Raw genomic sequence first — 17,390 nt, forward strand, 5'->3', positions numbered from 1 at the left:
AAATGCCAACTACAACCCTGGAAACTTCATGGGACAGCTAAGTTTCTGCAAAGGACAGAGCTGTTTCAAATGGGCACTAGTTTAACAGATGCTTTCTGATTTATTGTTCTCACGTAAGTTTTCCTGTTCTTTTCTGTTTTCTAAAACTTGCCTCCATAGGCAATGCAATCAGTGTAGCAGCATAACTGCATGAGCAAAGCTGTGGAGATATAAAGAAGTCTAAGTAAGAACTATTTTTCATTCTAAGTTACTTTATCCTGGTAGCACAATCACAGTTCCAAAATAATTTACCTTAATATCAATAGATTTTCTTCCAGCAGGAAGCTGGAATTGTTTACCACGGACAAAAACACCAAGGAAAAAAGTGACCAAAAATAAAACATACCGAGTCTCGAAAAAGACATAACTAGCAAAATTTGACCTTTTAAATGGAATTGTCTTTGCAGACAACACCTTCCATCTGAGATGTCCAGAGAACTTTTGACATTTTGTCCATAAAAAGACTGTTAGAAACATTTGGTTTTTTCCCACTTTAATTCATTTTCATATTTCACAAAGCAAGGTAAGAGGCAGGCACACTGTAACTAAGGACTTAAGACCAGATGATGCTACAATGGCAAACAGTACATTAGAAATGTTCCTGCATAGGAGAGGGTGGGGGAGGAAGACTGGCTGATGCATTTGACAAATTCGTGTCTGTTTTAATGGACAGAAATAATTTTCATTATTCATTACAAAAACCATACCTGTACATAATAAAAAGAAACACAAATGCTGTCAGATTGTGCATCTCTTGGTGACTCTGGTTTGGACATTTATTTAAAGGAAGCACTGAAACAGGGAAGAGCAAACCCTGTGCACTTCAAAGTCCAAGAAAAGTCTTGCATTTGACTTTGACCCAACAGAGGAACAGAAATAATACAGAATAAAAAATTTTCAACACTGTTTCCCCATCACTAGAGCTCACACTTCTGAATGGCATTTGCAAGAACCCAGAAAAAAAATAGGTTTTAGGATACATAAAGAAATTAATAGCTCCTGCTATGGACAAAAATCAGATCTTGAATTTCTGAGACAAACAACATTCCTCATTCTGCCTCAAGTCGAGGTAAGACAGGAAGAATAAGATTTCCAAATGCAGAGTCTTGAGTTATGAAGTATCCTGAGGAGTGTGCATGTGCGTGCTGGAAAGAGAAAAGCATTTGTTAAAGCATCTCTCCCTGCAACGCTGACATGATTTAAGACTTCATGGCTTCTGAAGCATTAATTATTTATTTCTCCCAGTTTGCTCCTTAATTCTGATAGTCAAATTCAAACCCAGCATTTTAGATCAGCTACATCAAAATAAGGCCCATCAGGGCAATTAACTTGGACATTCTCTTCTGCTCTTCTCAGCCAACCCCATGGAGGTGGAGCAAATCAACTCCTGATTGCTCTTCTTCGCCTAGACCCCATGTTTCCACTTCCACTCCCTTCCATAACCAGCTTGCAATTCTTGGTTTATGACAGCTGCTACATGGAGTGCCACCAGACACAATCCCAAACATGGGACACCAGGATTCTGCTCATGTGATGTAGATACATGCTTGTTCACCTGAGGGAAGCAGCTGCTGTATGGCTCTGGAACACCTCTGTGAAATCCTACATACCCTTTCCCAGTTCAAAGGCTGGACTACAGCAAGTTAGATGTTCTGAATATTCCCTCCCTCCACCACTAGGGAAGAGCCCTGCTGGATCTCAAATTCAGCCTGAGCCTTTAGTGTGCCCTTGGAGTGATCAAGGACAACTGGCACAGTGAGCTGCACCAGCAACAGCATGGCCAGCAGGCCAAGGGGAGCCATCTGAGCTCAGTCTGAGACACAAACTGGGGGGAGCTCAACGGAGACACAACGAGATGGCTGTGGGCTGGGTGGAGCTCTCCAAGCCCAAGGACATGTTTCATCATAACAAAAGAGACTTCACTTATGACAAATGCAGAAATGAGAGATATCTAAAAGGGGCTTTTCAATATTTCTAGGAGCAGGGAAGGTGCTCTCTGAAGGGATTCACATCTAAGCAGAGCCAAACTGAACTCTGACCATACCAGCTCACCTGCAGTGCAGCCTTCTGCTGTGCTGCAATGTGCTGCTGCTCAGCATGATCACGGAAATCCTTATTCAGAGGTGATCTTGCAAGTGCAATGCTGCAAGAAAGAACAATATGGTATGACACAGACCACAGCCAAAACATGTTCTTGCCATTCTAGCCATGGGTACCATAACTTCCTGAGCTCTCATTTCACTCATGGCTTGACAATTGTCAGTTACTGTTTGGAATGACTATCTGTAAATATACGAGAAAAAAAGGGTAGGTGGAGTGACCACACCTGTATAATTTGAGCCACCATAAACAATTTCTGCCAATCTAAACCTGAAGCCTATTGTGGATTTTGCCCATGGGTTGAGTCCCACTGAAGTCAATGAAACCAGTGGGGTGCAGTGTTGGACAATGCAAGGAATTTCTAAAGCAGCTTTGTGCTTTCACCGCTACTCATCCACCGAGTGACTGTTCTAAACAACTGTGACAAACAGAAGCACTAACAAGAGCTCTGCAGACTTCAGTATAAGAACAAGTCTTCGGTGGGGGGGAAGCAGTGCACTACCTATGAAAAAGGAGCTTCCTATTGATGTTAACTGAAATAATGATCCTTTGGTAACAGCTTGGAGTACCTAAAACTGATTTAGCATATCTATCTCACTGCAGCATAAGGTTTCAAATTAAAACTTACTGATGTTTTTTCTTGTCTTTTATATCTTAGGACTTGTCTGCCTTCTTAAACCAAAAAGAAGACATAAAAAGCACCCCCAACACTATATATAAAGTAACATGGAAATTAGGTGAGGGTTACCATTAGAACTGTATCGCAAGACAATTCCCAACTACCTCTGAAACTGTCACTGGAGACTGCTGCTGAAATCCCTGCTCTTACCAATCACAGAGACAAAAGTACAAATGACAAGGATCCCAAGCAAATCCATCAACTGAATTTTACCAGCAGTTTCAATGTCAACAGCTGATTTAGTAAATCAGTTTGGAGAAGTAGCCATGCTCATGAAAAGATCTGCAGTCAAATCTATGCTTAAATGCATAACAAAAGCTAAACAATTCAGAAAAATTTTTGCTTATGGCAAGTATTAAGATAAGTCTCACTGCTGGAGAAGAGTAGTACTCAGTTTATTTAAAACACAGTATTTTCAGTGATTTTGGAGGTATTTAATTTGCAATTTGTAATCTGTACTCTCTAACTTTTCAATATGATTTCTGTAGATAAGCCTAAGGCTCCACCATAAGCTGACATTTTTCAAAAGAGGTCTTCTGTTCTTGGATACATTTTCACACGCCAAGTCAAGAAATTAATTAACTCATTCACCCTTATGCTGTCCCTGCCACTGTTGTGCTTTAGGTACATCAAGCTCTATTGGTCAAGTTTGCACAATTTTTATGGTCTCAATTCTGACAACTCTGTGATGCAAGACCTTCAGCACAACATCAAAAAACTGTCTGCTTCTCAAAAATCACACATCAGCCCATCACACCAAAGCAGAGAGTCTGACTGTTGCATTGTAGGTTCCACCCATGTCCACCTTCAAAACTAGAAAATTCTAATTCTGCTCACTAGAATAGTGTTGTACTTCCTTAAAGAAAAAAGAGAGCAAACAAGCACTCCCTAAAGCTGTCAGGCTTATAACAAAGCACAGAAACACTGCTGCCAGGAGCTGTACGTAACAGTATGATATTCTGATTTTCTTTGCAACAATTTTGCCCAAGAAATAACCACATAAAGTTATTAATAATAACTTCTTACCTCACTCGGAAGTCTACATGAGGCAATTTCAAGTATTCTGCATGTTTTTTGACCTTATGAAGGAATTAGAAGTGCCACGGAATCTCTCAGAAGAAAAGACACAGGCAGCACTCAGACTGTAGTCAGAGTATTTGACTGTTACACAGGTGTTGTGGGTTACACCATGTCTAGTACATGACACTGCACTCACTTCACCATAACCCCAAAAGGTAAGGATGTCAATTTCTCCACATAAATTATTGTGTGATTTTCTAGTTACTGATTTATGACAAAAATCTGATCTTCTTGTCTTCTATGGGAGAAACCCCAGTAACATCCTTCAACTCAGATTAGACTATTACACTTTATGGTGTAGAATCATCCCTACAACACAGCATCTTTTACAGGATTGTCTGCTGTAACATACACTGGTTTCATCTTGCACATAGGGAGTTTCAAGAATAACTCACTCCTGCTTTAATTGCTATTCTCTAAGCACACAGAATCCTGAACCTAATGGTCTGCTACTTCCATTCCCCAGAGCATTTCAGCTTAATGAAATGTTTTCTCAGTTGCTGCTTCCTGATTTTTCTTTATGATAGACTTCAATACACTTGAGTAAGCATATCTGCTTCTCTCATTCTCAATGGAAATGATATAGGCCAAAAATCATGCTATGTAAACCATTTTAAATATGTTCCTAAAGAGCAATGTCCCTCTGCCTTGTTATTAAAGATGGTCAGAATACACTTCTGTTAAGTATTTATATAAATTTACAGCTCACTAGCTGTTTGGCTTTTTTTTCCTTGAAGTAATCAGTGATGGCCCAAGAGGTCTAAGAATATAAAATACCTGGCTCCAGGGTGATTTGTGGAAGACTGGTTTTGCATAAGTAACTTTCTCTTCTCCTTGTCTAGTTCTGCCAGGATTGCAACCCTATTTTTATTCTGGAAACCTGGTGAGAATGACAGAAAAATATTAGAGATATTTATTTGACTTCTGTGGCCCAACTCTAACCCTGTGGAATTAGAAATCCCTGTAGAAAATTACTCTAAGATGAATACACTGATCTTCACTTCAAAAGACTATTATTAAATAGGCTTCATTTTTCAGCATGCAATAGCTTCCATAAGCTATCATGCATATTATTACATTTTAAACAGAGGTTTTAACTTAAGTTAGAGCCTATCCCTTCCCAAGCCAGCACTGGAGCTACAATCAATGTTTTTGTTTAAATAGCTGCCTTCCAAAAAAAAAAAAAAAAGAAGTAAACTTACCAGGTTCTACATTTAAAAAGTAGCCACTGAATGTTAAACTCAACAGTAACAATGGAGTAATATATGCATAGGGCTTAATTTCTCATGTCAGTGAACTCAAACTGTAACACAAGCATTTCATATATATAACAGGTAAGAATGAGCAAATCACGAAGCCTGCACATGTGTTTATACAAACATGTTTCATGCAATCTATGAAGAAAAGTTTAAATATAAAGTGCCCTATACACAGTACCTTTATTCTGAGTATGATCAAATGCTGTAATAGAGAAGCAAATTTTAACTATTAAACTGTCCGTACACCATATAAGAATGTGGCCTCCATCTGCTTTCATCACTCTTCCAAAGCTACCTTGAATACTAGAGAAGGGGTCGGGAAGTAGGGTGACTTGAGAGAATTTCAAAAATGCCCAAAATAGCTGCCAATAGCTGTATTTTTCAAAGTTGCCTTCTAAATGCAAACATGGCAAAACTCCTGTACCTACACAGGACTCATATAATAAAGGACCTCACTGCAGTCTTCGAACAAACCAGAGGCACAAGCCCCTGCTGTTGCCCGGTAAGCCCAAACAGCACAGCTGAGGACAACAGCTCCAGAGCTGACTCTTACATGCCTCTATGCCACCACAGATACTCCTCATGTCAGAAATGCAAACTTCTTGAATCTCTTACTGGCTGCTGTTCTATAAATAACAAGCTATGATAACATCATAAAAAAAAAAAGTTAAGTAAAAGTCAAGAGTAAAAGTCAGCTCTCCTTTATTTCCTCCACACAAAAAGTTCAAGATTCCTCCTGGAAGTTGCTGCATGCTGTGCCCCTGCCCTGCAAACTGTGTTAATGACAGCACTAAACATGGTAGTTCACAAGCTGTGAGGAAGGCCACACATGATAACTCTTAAGGAGAGTATTAGCATGTCAAGGTAAAATGATTTATTTTCAGTTGCTGCACTCAAAAGTTCATCCTCCTTGACAGACCGTGTCCTGATGCTCAATAACATAATCCAGAATTCCTTTCATCTGCATGGCTTAATGAAGGAGACAATCACCAGAAAGAAACCTTCAACTCTAAATAACAATATGTATCTCTACTGCCTTGCTATCAAGCTCTAATCTTTTTCTTCTACCATGCCTAATATACACATCCATAAATTTCAGTGTCACAAGAGTTCTCAAAAGGCGCACATTCTTTTGATTATATTGTACTATGGTTTTATGTAAGATCACCCACAATTATTTTGATATTTGTGAACAAGATTTTCATTTACAATTAATTAACTGGAATTTTTCTGTGAACTAATCTCTCCTTCCTATGTAGCATTAGCTCCACTTAAATTCTGTCTGATAAGAGTACTGATTCAGGCCTTTGATGTTTCTCTGCTCTTCGGGTATTGTACACTATCACTTTTTTTTTTTTAAGACCTTGTGCTTGCAATGAATCTGAAACCTTAAAACAGAGCTGACATACAAAGGCTGACAAATCTTGCCAACAAGCTAGGATTTAATATCTCTGAACTGCAGCTAGCCCAGACTTTACTTTCTTGTAAATTTTGGAGAAAATGTGTGGATAGGATGACTGAATCACCTCTTAGAGGGCCTGACCTAAAATCACCATATGTTTGTATGCTCATTCCAAACAATTTTAATCCAAAAACCATTATACTTGACATATTACTCAGCACCCTACTGATACTGCTTGCTTATCTTAAACTGCATAAATTTAAATGTGTGCTTGGAATTCACAAGATATGATGATTATGGAAAGAAAAAGGAGACCACTTTTTAATGTAAGTTTGTGATCTAAAAAAATAAAGACTAAATACACTTAAATTTATCATTAAATGGATGGTATGATTCAGAAAAGCCTAAGACATTTTAAATGCTATTTTTAAACTGTGATCAGAAACAGCAGAAGACTGTCTTCTATTTTGAGTCTTGTTACAGTATCTTGTGGAAGAAACTCTAGAGGTAGTCAGAAGAAACCCAAGTATCTTTTCTTTCCTCATATCGCTACTAAGAGCTTTGTGGTGTATTCTTCGTTTGATTGTTTGTTGGTTGGGTTTTTTTAAGTAGTATTTTGCACTAGAGTTCAGACAGTAACCATCAGCAACCTGCTGCGCTGAAAAAGTAATTTCTTTAAGAGAATTTGTTATTGGCAAGGAAAAAAAAGTCTGTTTAAGAAAGTGGAGGAGCATATTCAACATATATATGTTAGTACTCCTCAGCTGAGCTATGTTACCTTCCTGTAGGTAAACTTCAACGTGCAAAGTAAAGCCTGTTCATTTACAGGTTAACAATGGAGGGGGTGGAACATGAGAAATCCATTTTACAGAGAAATTCTGGCATCCTTAGAAAGTAATTAATCATATCTGGTAACAAATAAGCAAAACTTTCATTTAGATTCTTCCCTGTTGAGGAACCTAAAATGCTTTCATAAAGACCAACTTGAAACTCCTACAGAAGTTTCCTACTTCAATTATAAATAAGAGTAATATTTCATCTGCAGATTTGTCTGTTCTGCTTTCTACTACTAAAAATGTGGACTTGCAAAAATCAAAAGCTGTCCTTAGTACAGACCAGATTCCCATCTGTGAAAACCAGTACAGATTTTCAAACACAGGAACTTCCTAATAGAGCTTTAAATCTAGACTTCCCTTCACTGGCCTGAGTTGTACTAATATTTTGAGTTCGAACAGTTCACATATTGCAGTTTATAAGCATCTTTCTCTGCTTTGCTGACATAAGTCCTGACACAAAACAATCTATTCAAGGCAGCTAAATAGATCATGGGAGTGTCAGATGTCAAAATGAGCACCTAGATCCTCAGATTACTCTCTAATGTAGCAAATTCAGGACATTTAAAATTTAAACCTTTCTGACACCTCTGTTTCTGACACCTCTGTTTCTGACATCAAGCATTTTATTTGTGCAGGACGAGAAAGATTACTTGCACCTATTTTCTCCACATGAAAGACAGAAAGCCAGAGAAAGCTGAAACCTCGCTGAGTGATACTGGCAGCTTTAAGAGCTCACAGCAAGCCTCTCTCTTTAACCTACTCTCAACATTTTATCTACCATCCTATCTAACCGTTACCTATGTCAGTTAGTTCTTCTAACTAACTCTAGATGGCAAGCAACAGCATTACATTTATCTATTTTTAATTTTTTGCTTTTCATTGATTATCTTTTCTCCTTGATCTTTCCTTGATTTGTTGCTTCAAATCCACAGGACATTTAAGTTTTTTCCAAGATGCACTGTTTATCATTTAACCATAGATGCATAACAGCGCTAAAAAGCCCTCTGTTACTTTGTGTCCAAAATACACTTTTACTTAGAAAATGTTTTCAAAGCTGTACGTGAGCTCTAAGCTCTGAACACTGAAAGGCACTGCATTTTGTCCTGCCTGCTCAATTCAGAAAGGACTTAAAGCAATTTCTTTACTGAAGTGCATGTTTCTATAAATGGCAGCATTCATTAAGTGAGATAGCAGCCTCTTAAAAAGCAGAATCTAAAGTCCATATTAAACACATACCGCTTGTGAAGAAAATGGAGTAATTCTATTCTGATGGCCGCTTCTGCTTATGATGACTGGCATCTCAAAACATCATCTAACAATCTGTTGCATGCCAATACTCTCAGTAACAATTTACATCTGGATATGCTTTCATATACTTTGTGTGACAATGAAACAAAAGGTGTACTGGTTATTCAGTAAATTAAGTAGAATTACTTAAAAATACATTAATATTTTGTCTGTGCCTCTAGAAAACAGCTATATACCTATAAGTGTATATGTATATAATATATGTGTATATAATAAGTAATTGACAGCTTTATGGCTGCAAAATTCTCAAGTACTATCTTTACACATAGATCAGACTCAGATTGGGAAGGGCAAAATGTGTATATGATGACATAATTCAATGCAGAACAGCACAATCTTCCTTTTCAGACTGGTGAACAGACAGCCAAATCTAACTGCTTAGACTGTGTCCTGGGAATGCCCCAAATACCTTTAGGGAAAAGCATAAACAACTTTCAGGACATAGACTCTAGAATTGCTGCAGCCTGAAACTTAGAATTCTGTTCATATTTCAAGAGCTTCTTCTTCCAACATACCAGAATTCTTATTTTCTGAAACGTTCAGCCCTCTTTGAAGCAGGATCTGTATCTTTTCCACCTCTGAGTACCAAAAGGAGAATTCTGTCCTGAGAAGTTACATTTCTCTCATTTCAGACAGCTTCCTCTAGGAGGACTCACACACAGAGTGGCTAATTCAGTTACACACAACAAGGCTGCACACAAGCACAGGCATTTCATAAGAGCAGCCTGATGAATGCATGTTGCCTAAGTACTGTGAAGTACTGCAGTAGGAGCAATGTATTCCTGAGCACCTGGAAGTCTTTGCTCTAGTGCAGAAGCTGATTTCCACCCCTCAAAGTGTATCACTCTGGTCAATGAGTGCATGTGGTAGACAACACACAGCATACATACAGCAAGATCTTCTATTGCTTATTAAAGCCACAGTCAGTCTCGTGCCGTAAGTTCCCTGTGGTACTAATGAACTGAAATAAGACTTCTCATTCAATTCTTCTTGGTTTTTCTGCACTCATATGCAGCTCACTACCAAGAGTGCTTTTCTAAGACGCCAGTGAATAAAAGTCTGGTTCGAAACATCTTAACTTTTATAGTCCAAGTCTGTTATCAATGGAAAACTCATATTTAGTCCTAAGAAAATATCTGATACAAATCAAAGGAGAAGCAGTAATTCAGTACAAAAAATTCCCATCACAGTCTACCTGTGCAGAAGGCTAGTGTTTAATTCATCCTTACAGCTCTGCCTGAGTAAGTGCTACCATTCAAAACCCTTCTGGCGAGCATTTCAGTAAACTTGTATGCTTTTTGTCCAAGTGAAGAGAATGGATTCCTTGAACAGTACTAATACATATGCCAGGAGGCAAGCTAAAAATGCAGTGTTGTTCAGTCCTTTTCACTACCAGACTGAATCTAGCAAAGACAGAAACCCTGAACTGTTGTTCATATTTAGCTGTTCCTTTCTAATTTTCCTAGTAGTACTACTTATAGGCTTATTTGATAATTAAACTTGATAGTGTTTCTTGTCTCCTTACTGCAGACAATTTGCAAATAATAACTGCATGGTTCCTTTAATAAGTCTATAAAGGATATCCCAAATATAAAAGATTCCAAGGCTCTATTAAATTATAAGTTGCTGGAATCGGGAGGGAAGCAAAGGCATTCTGGCCTTAAAATCCCATCTCTCAGTAAACCAACATATTTAAGAAAAAGCAGCTTTTGACTCTCTGTGACAACATTCTATTCCTTGCAATGATGCTGAAACCTCGAAACAGAATAAAAGCAAGATTTACCATTACGTACCAAAAACTTTCTCAGAGTTAAAATTTGCAAACAGACAGCTCTGCAATCTGCAGTGCTTCTCTCTCAACACCTCACAAATCTCAAAAAGCATTCCTGAAACTACCTCCTTTTCATCAAGTAGCAAGTAAAATCTGTGGCTTGGACCACACGAGTCATACGTGTTGAGGTAAGGACACAAAGACACAGACCTGCAAACAGTCTCCACTTGCTGAGAAACTGAACCCAGAATTCATTTCTCATAACCAAATAAGGGAAGAGCCATACCTGAGAAGTTTTGTCCCCAGCTCTTCCATACAGGAAAAGCCTCAGAGGTCCCCTAAGGTTTCCAGAAAACACCTCTAGAGGGCGATTTAAGATCCTCCTTCAATTTCACTGGGCGACACCTCCAGACCCTCAGCCCCCTCTAAAGCACATGAAGCACTTGGAGAGATGGACCATTACTAAGATTTACATTATTTTACGGATACAGTTGAGATGCATCTGGGTATAAAGGAACATTTCATCACAGTTACCATTACGGTTTTAATTGGCTTTTTCTCCTAGGCCTGTCCAGTTGCTGCTGTGACAGATGTTACCGCCTGAGTCTTGCTGTTCCCATAGAATGTATTTGACTTCTGGCTGGTCTCTGATGTTCAGTGCAATAGCTGCAAGTCATGTTCAAGGCCAAGTGCTGTAAGTGTCTGAAATAAGCTTCAGGAAATGATTACTGTAGCATAGGCATGATACCTGCTTCCTAACCCTGAGCACAACATTGTGCTCAGTAATAAAGAGCTTCCCAACCATCAGTGGTCTTTTTCAACCATTAAATGTGTGTGTACTTTGTCCCAGAAGAATTGCTGCCATTCTGCTGCTTTCAACCCCACCCCTCTTTCCTTTCTTCATCCTTCTATAAAAATAAACTTACAGTCATGGTGATTTCACTGATATTTTGCATTCACTTTTACTTGAATACTTAAATTTAAACCTACCTTGTCCTGAAGGATTTGCTGCCATCCTTCAATTTTCAGCCCTTGTTTTATTCAGCTGGAGTTCAAATCTTTTAACCCCCAGAAATATCTGCAAAATGGGCACAATATAAGATAAACACACCCCTTTAAAATAAGAGCTATGAATTCAATCTGTTAGAGACCTCATAAATATGGCAACTGTTAGAAAGCATGAGCCAAACACAGCATGTGTGTTGCTTAAAATGTATTATACAGTTTATATTGTTCTGACTGAAACTTTGGGCTTGAAATACCAAGGGTTGTGATCAATCCTTTTTTTCAGATTCTAGAAGTAGCAATAATATTCTAGTATAAACAATATCATAATTGCAGTCATAAAGGCCATTTTCTCAACTGAACTTCTTCCTGACAAGGTACATCAGACTACACTTAAGAATCAAACCAAACCTTTGTAGTCCTTAAAAGCTGAAGCCTTGGAAGACCCCAGTTTGAGCTCTAAATCAAGAAAAACTGATTGTTTGAGGAGAGGAAATTTAAATCCCAGACACAAGGCCAGTCAAAGTTGGCTGCAGCTGGCAAAATAAAAAAGGAGGCCTGCCACTCCTCGGTCATACGTCACCTCGGACCACCATCAACATCTGTTTCCATCAAGGTGCCAGGCTGTAAAGCACAGTGGCAAAGAGCTCTGGCTCAGCCTGGCGGAGGCGAGGGACGGGAACGCTGAATCCTGCAGGAAACGTGAAGCACAAGTCAGCCACACTTCCACAGGAGACCGTGTCATTGCTACGCTCGGGACCTGTGGGTCCCTGAGCAGCAACGCTGCGGTGAATCAATAACCCAGTGACAGTATTAATTAAGCGCAGTGAGAGCGGTCGGGATGGGTTTCTCCAAGAGCCATGAACGGCCTGACTCACTCCCGCCGCGGCCCACTCCCCCCCTCCCTCAGGAATGGGCTCTCCCGCTCCCTTCTCCCTCCCGCCCACAATGGACGGCTGGCCTCCCCGGCTCTCCCCGACCCGGGGCCGCTGCCCCGCCCTAGGCCAGCCGGCCTGGCCCAGGCCCCTGCAGTCCCGCCCGCCACCCACCTGCCCGGCCCGAGAGCGCGGGGCTCCGGCTCCTTTCACCCCGCGCGCCCTTCCCGCAGCGCGGCCGCGCCGCCTCCGCCCCCCGCTCGTGACGCTCGCACAGCGCGACAGCGGCCGCGCCCTCCTCCCTTCCCGTGCCCTCCCCTCGCACGTCCCGCGCCCTCCTCCCTTCCCGTGCCCTCCCCTCGCCCTGCCCAGGCCCGGAAGGGTCGGGGTTGTGCCTGTGGGTACGGGGCAGGCCGCGGGGCGTGGGGCGTTCAGCCGTGAGGCAGCGTTTGCCTGTGTTTGCTCCTGCCAAGGGCATCCCCCTGGGGACAGGAGCAACCGCCAGGGTTTCACTTTTGTGCCGCACGGTGGGGACTCCAGGCAGCATCGAGGTTAAATAGTAAAAAAAACCCCACAAGTGCAAGGGAAGGGGTCGTGGAATCAGGTTGGAAAAGACCTCCGGGGTCATGGAGTCCAACCTGTGACCCAGCGCTACCCTATCAGCCAGACCATGGCACTGAGTGCCACATCCAGTCATTGCTTAACACTTCCAGGGACGCTGACTCCACCACCTCCCTGGGCTGGGCAGCTCATTCCAAAATCTAATCGCTCTTTCAGGGAAGAACCTCCCCTGGTGCAACTTGAGGTTGTGTCCTCTTCTCTTGTTTCTTTTTTTCTTTAAATCAGTGCCATGCAGATTGTGTTTGAACACAGCAGCAATATTTGGAATTAATTCCAGAGAGGTTTGTTCATGGAATTAGTGTATGGCTTGCTTTTGGAATGTCAAGTAACAACGGTATAGATGAGGGTATCTGATTAAATGATCCGGTCTGACCTGGGGAATAAACCACAGTCTTAGAGCAGCAATCTGAGACTTTTTATGCCCTTGTGGTTAAAATATTTGAATCAAACTGGACTGAGTAGCAGCTGTAGCTTTGATTGAACATAAATCAACTATTAAGGACTGCTATAAATACATAATTAAAAGTCTGCATACAGGTGGAGCCAGCTCTGACCTCTCTGTAGCCAAAAATCACTCACATTGTCTACTTCAGTTTGATATGCAGGGTTTTTTTAAGACATTAAACAATTTTCATGAAATAAAGACCCTTTTTCTTCTTTAACTGAATGTAAGGATAAGAACAGGAAAACAGTTACCTTTTTTTATTACTTAGTTCAAGATGTCTACATAGACATGCTGTTACTGCAGGATATTAAATTTTTTCATATTCAGGTTTTGATGGTGTATGTAACAGGCACTTCTGAGAAAATGACCCTTACAGCAAGGGTGATACTGGATCTGGTAGTCAAACCTTCTGCATGCTGCAAGAGCATTTGATTTCATCTGCTTTCTCTTTCATCAAATGCTAGAAGTCCATAACCTCCTCACGCTTCAGGCCTAAAGTGGAAAAAGAGCTTATTAAAAACTGTTGATTTAGTTACAATGGAATTACTTACATTGGTAAGAACACACACAGGGTGTATACGGTGCTAAATGTCACCCTAATTCATTAGCTTGGACAATCACGTATATACAGAAATATTGAAGGCAATTAACAATTTCTAAAGATGTGCTGCAGCCAGCTTTACTATCTTAAAGAAAAAAATTACATATTTGAAAGTGTACAGAATACACAAAAATCTTGTTAGTGTCTATAATAATGGAGTCATTTGTCTTAAAATAGTGTGCCTTAGTTTTATACACATGGATTCTATGAGATAGGCAACAATCTACTAACCAAGCATGCTGTTTTTCCATTTGTATTTTTCAGACACACGCAGTGTTTGACATTTGTAAAACTGAACGAATTTGTGCCTGAAAACTTGTAATGTCCAGATGTAGAATTTAGTTACCTGGATTGTTTGCCTGGTAAAAGAAGTGTGTGTGTGTGTGTGTGTGTGTGTGTGTGTGTGTGTGTGCGCGTGTGTGTGTGTGTGTGCGCCTGTACCCAAACCAGCAGACAATCTCAGGGAGTTTTCTGTTTTCTTTAAAGCCCTGTTGATTAATACAGTGGGAAGCAAACATTGCTGCCATTCCCACATACTTGTATTTTTGTCAACTGTTCTCTTTGCATGAGCAGCTGACTGAGCACCTGCCCTCCTGATTCTGTTTTGGTATTGTTTTTTGTTTTGTTTCATTTTGTTATTTCTCATTCTGCCTTTGGAAATGTAGTATGTGCTAATTTTTTCCCTTTTAATTGTCCCTTGGATGATTTGCTGACCGTTTTATCTAGACACCTCGCTTGCAGTCCTTAACTGCTGAGAAGCAGGGTGAGTGAAGAGCAGCACAGCGTGCTAAATAATAATCCTACCTAATAATAATCCTACAAACTAATAATCCTACCTGGTGCAGTTCTCTGTGAAGTCATTCCAGGACTGAGGATGTGATTCTGAAATATGCAGTTTGAGGCAGACAGGCCTACCTGCTGTGCTCCTTTTAACAAAGCTAACCCTGGCAAGAAGAATTAATTAGGACAGTGGTCCTTGTTTGGGGATCAAGAAAGGAAGATAGAGAAGGAAGAACAGCAGGGCAAGGAGGAAGAGTCATCAGCAAGAAAACTCAGGTGAAAAAAAGCTGGGACTTGTTAATTCTACATTTTTGTACAAGTGTGGTGAATGTTGATCATAGCAGTAGCTTCCAGCATCTCTACAAAAACATAATCATGTCTCAAGTGAAATGATCCCTTGGCTTTGGGAGGAGTTTCACATCCATATATTATCAATTAATTTCTCCTTGGCTTGTAGAAACAGGAAGAAGTGTAACCCTTTAAAGGAATGGTGTCTAATCTCCGATGCATCAGAATACTTTTGCCTGAAACTTCTCCTTCTTGTTCAGCATAAGCAAATTAAAAAAACAAAATGCAGCATTTATAGCATGTCTTTTGGAAACCCACTACAAAATCTTCACTTTAAAAGTGTTCACTGTTCTTGAACACTGCCTCACAAATCTTGCCATGCTCTTCCTTCAGGCATTAAATGCTGTTTTTCAGGCCAGCTGTTCTCATCATCTTGGAGTAGTGGGAGCTGTATATCCCATTATATAAAAAAAAAAAGCTGTGTTAAATTGAATGTAGTTCTGAATGAATATAAACTGCAACATGAAAATGTGGTGGGACAACTCACATAGCTGAAGTGCTGCACTAGATGGCTACAAGCTCTTAAGCAGAGACAGGAAATGGGGAAGAGGTGGAGGGATGGCCCTTTATATTAGGGAGGTTTTTGATGCCATGGCTGTTGAAACTAATCATGATGAAGCTGAATGCCTGCGGGCAAGAAGGGATGGCCCACAAGGCTGATATCCTATTGGGAGTCTGTTATCATCCACCCAACCAGGAGGAAGAGGTGGACAACTTACTTTATAAGCAGATGGAGAATGTGTCAGGATCACCAGCCTTTGTTCTTGTAGGTGACTTTAACCTACCAGACATCTGCTGGGAACTTAATCAGCAGAACAGAGTCAGTCCAGGAAGTTCTTAGAGTGTGTAGAGGATAACTTCTGTCACAGCTGGTGAGTGAGCCCACCAGGGGAGGGACTATGTTAGACCTGCTGTTTGCAAATAGAGATGAGCTGGTGGGAGATGTGGTGCTTGGAGGCTGCTTGGGGCACAGTGATCATGAAATTACACAGGTCTCGATATTTGGTGAAATGAGGAGGAACACCAATAAGACTTTTACATTAGACTTCTGGAGGGCAGACTTTGGCCTGTTCAGGAGACTTAGGGAGTTCCTTGGGAAGCAGCTCTTAAAAACAAGGGAGTCCAGGAAAGATGAGTGTGCTTCAAAACAGAGATCCTGAGGGCACAGGAACAGACTGTCCCTGTGTGCTGAAAGATGAGTCAATGAGGTAAATGCCCAGCTTGGGTGGGCAAGGAGGTTTTGAAGTAACTTAGGAATAAAAAGAGGGTGTATCATCTTTGGAAGGAGGGTCAGGTCCCTCAGGAAGTATTTAAGGGGCTTGCTAGGGCATGTAGGAAAAAAAATAGAGAGGCCAAACTCAGTTTGAACTTAATTTGGCAACTTTTGTAAATGAAAATAAAAAATGTTTTTACAATATTAATGGCAAAAGGAAGGGTGAGACCAGCCTTTGTTCTCTACTGGATGTGGGAGGGAGCTTAGTAACTGTAGGTGAGGAACAGACAGAAGTGCTTAATGCCTACTTTGCCTCAGTCTTTAGTGGGAAGATGGCTTGTCCTCAGGACAGCTGTCCTCCTGGGCTGGTAGATGGTGTCAGGGAATAGAATGGTCCCCCTGTTATCCAAGAGGAGGCAGTCAGAGAACTTCTGAGATGCTTGGATATTCATAAATCTATGGGCCCAAACGGGATCCATCCCAGGGTGATGAGAGACCTGGCCCATGAGCTTGAGAAGCCACTCTCCATCACTTACCAACAGTCCTGGCTCAGTGGTGAGGTTCCAGATGACTGGAAGCTGGCCAGTGTGACCCCCATTCACAACAACTGTGGGAAGGAGGATGTGCCATGGTCTAGTTGAGGAGTTAGGGCATGGGTTGGACTTGACGATTTCAGTGATCTTGAAGGTCTCATCAAAACTAGTGATTCTGTGATTTCAGAATGACCATGGGCAGTTCTAATCACTATAGGCTGAGGTAGAATAGTGATTTTCATGTTGGGTTGTTTTTCCCCCTAAGTGAAAACAGTATGTGCATGATGTCTCCTTGGGTTGAATAGAGATCTTCCAGAATGCTGTTTTCATTTCCATATGGCAGGGCTACTCACACATACAATCCTAAACACTCCCTTTCTCTATTTATTGTGTGCGTCACAAAAAAACTCTTCAAACAAATAAAATACATCTTGAAGAGTCTTTAAACGTTTTAGATTGATTGGGGTTTCCATATCCAATTGTGTAAAGATACTG

The 17,390-nt window shown here is 40.7% G+C and overlaps 1 protein-coding gene across 1 annotated transcript; it reads right to left on the reverse strand.

Annotated features, from left to right (window-relative positions):
• Positions 1-520: 520 nt before the first annotated feature.
• Positions 521-12,669, reverse strand: INIP (INTS3 and NABP interacting protein). The gene is made up of 6 exons (XM_030969045.1): positions 12,529-12,669; positions 12,063-12,170; positions 11,465-11,552; positions 4,676-4,778; positions 2,092-2,182; positions 521-1,184 (listed from the first exon to the last, which is right to left on the reverse strand). The coding sequence occupies exons 3-6, from the start codon at positions 11,487-11,489 to the stop codon at positions 1,089-1,091; spliced, it is 315 nt and encodes a 104-aa protein (XP_030824905.1). The 5' UTR covers positions 11,490-11,552; positions 12,063-12,170; positions 12,529-12,669; the 3' UTR covers positions 521-1,088.
• Positions 12,670-17,390: the final 4,721 nt, after the last annotated feature.

This window comes from Camarhynchus parvulus, chromosome Z (genome assembly GCF_901933205.1).
Source record: "Camarhynchus parvulus chromosome Z, STF_HiC, whole genome shotgun sequence".
Lineage (NCBI taxonomy): Eukaryota > Metazoa > Chordata > Aves > Passeriformes > Thraupidae > Camarhynchus > Camarhynchus parvulus.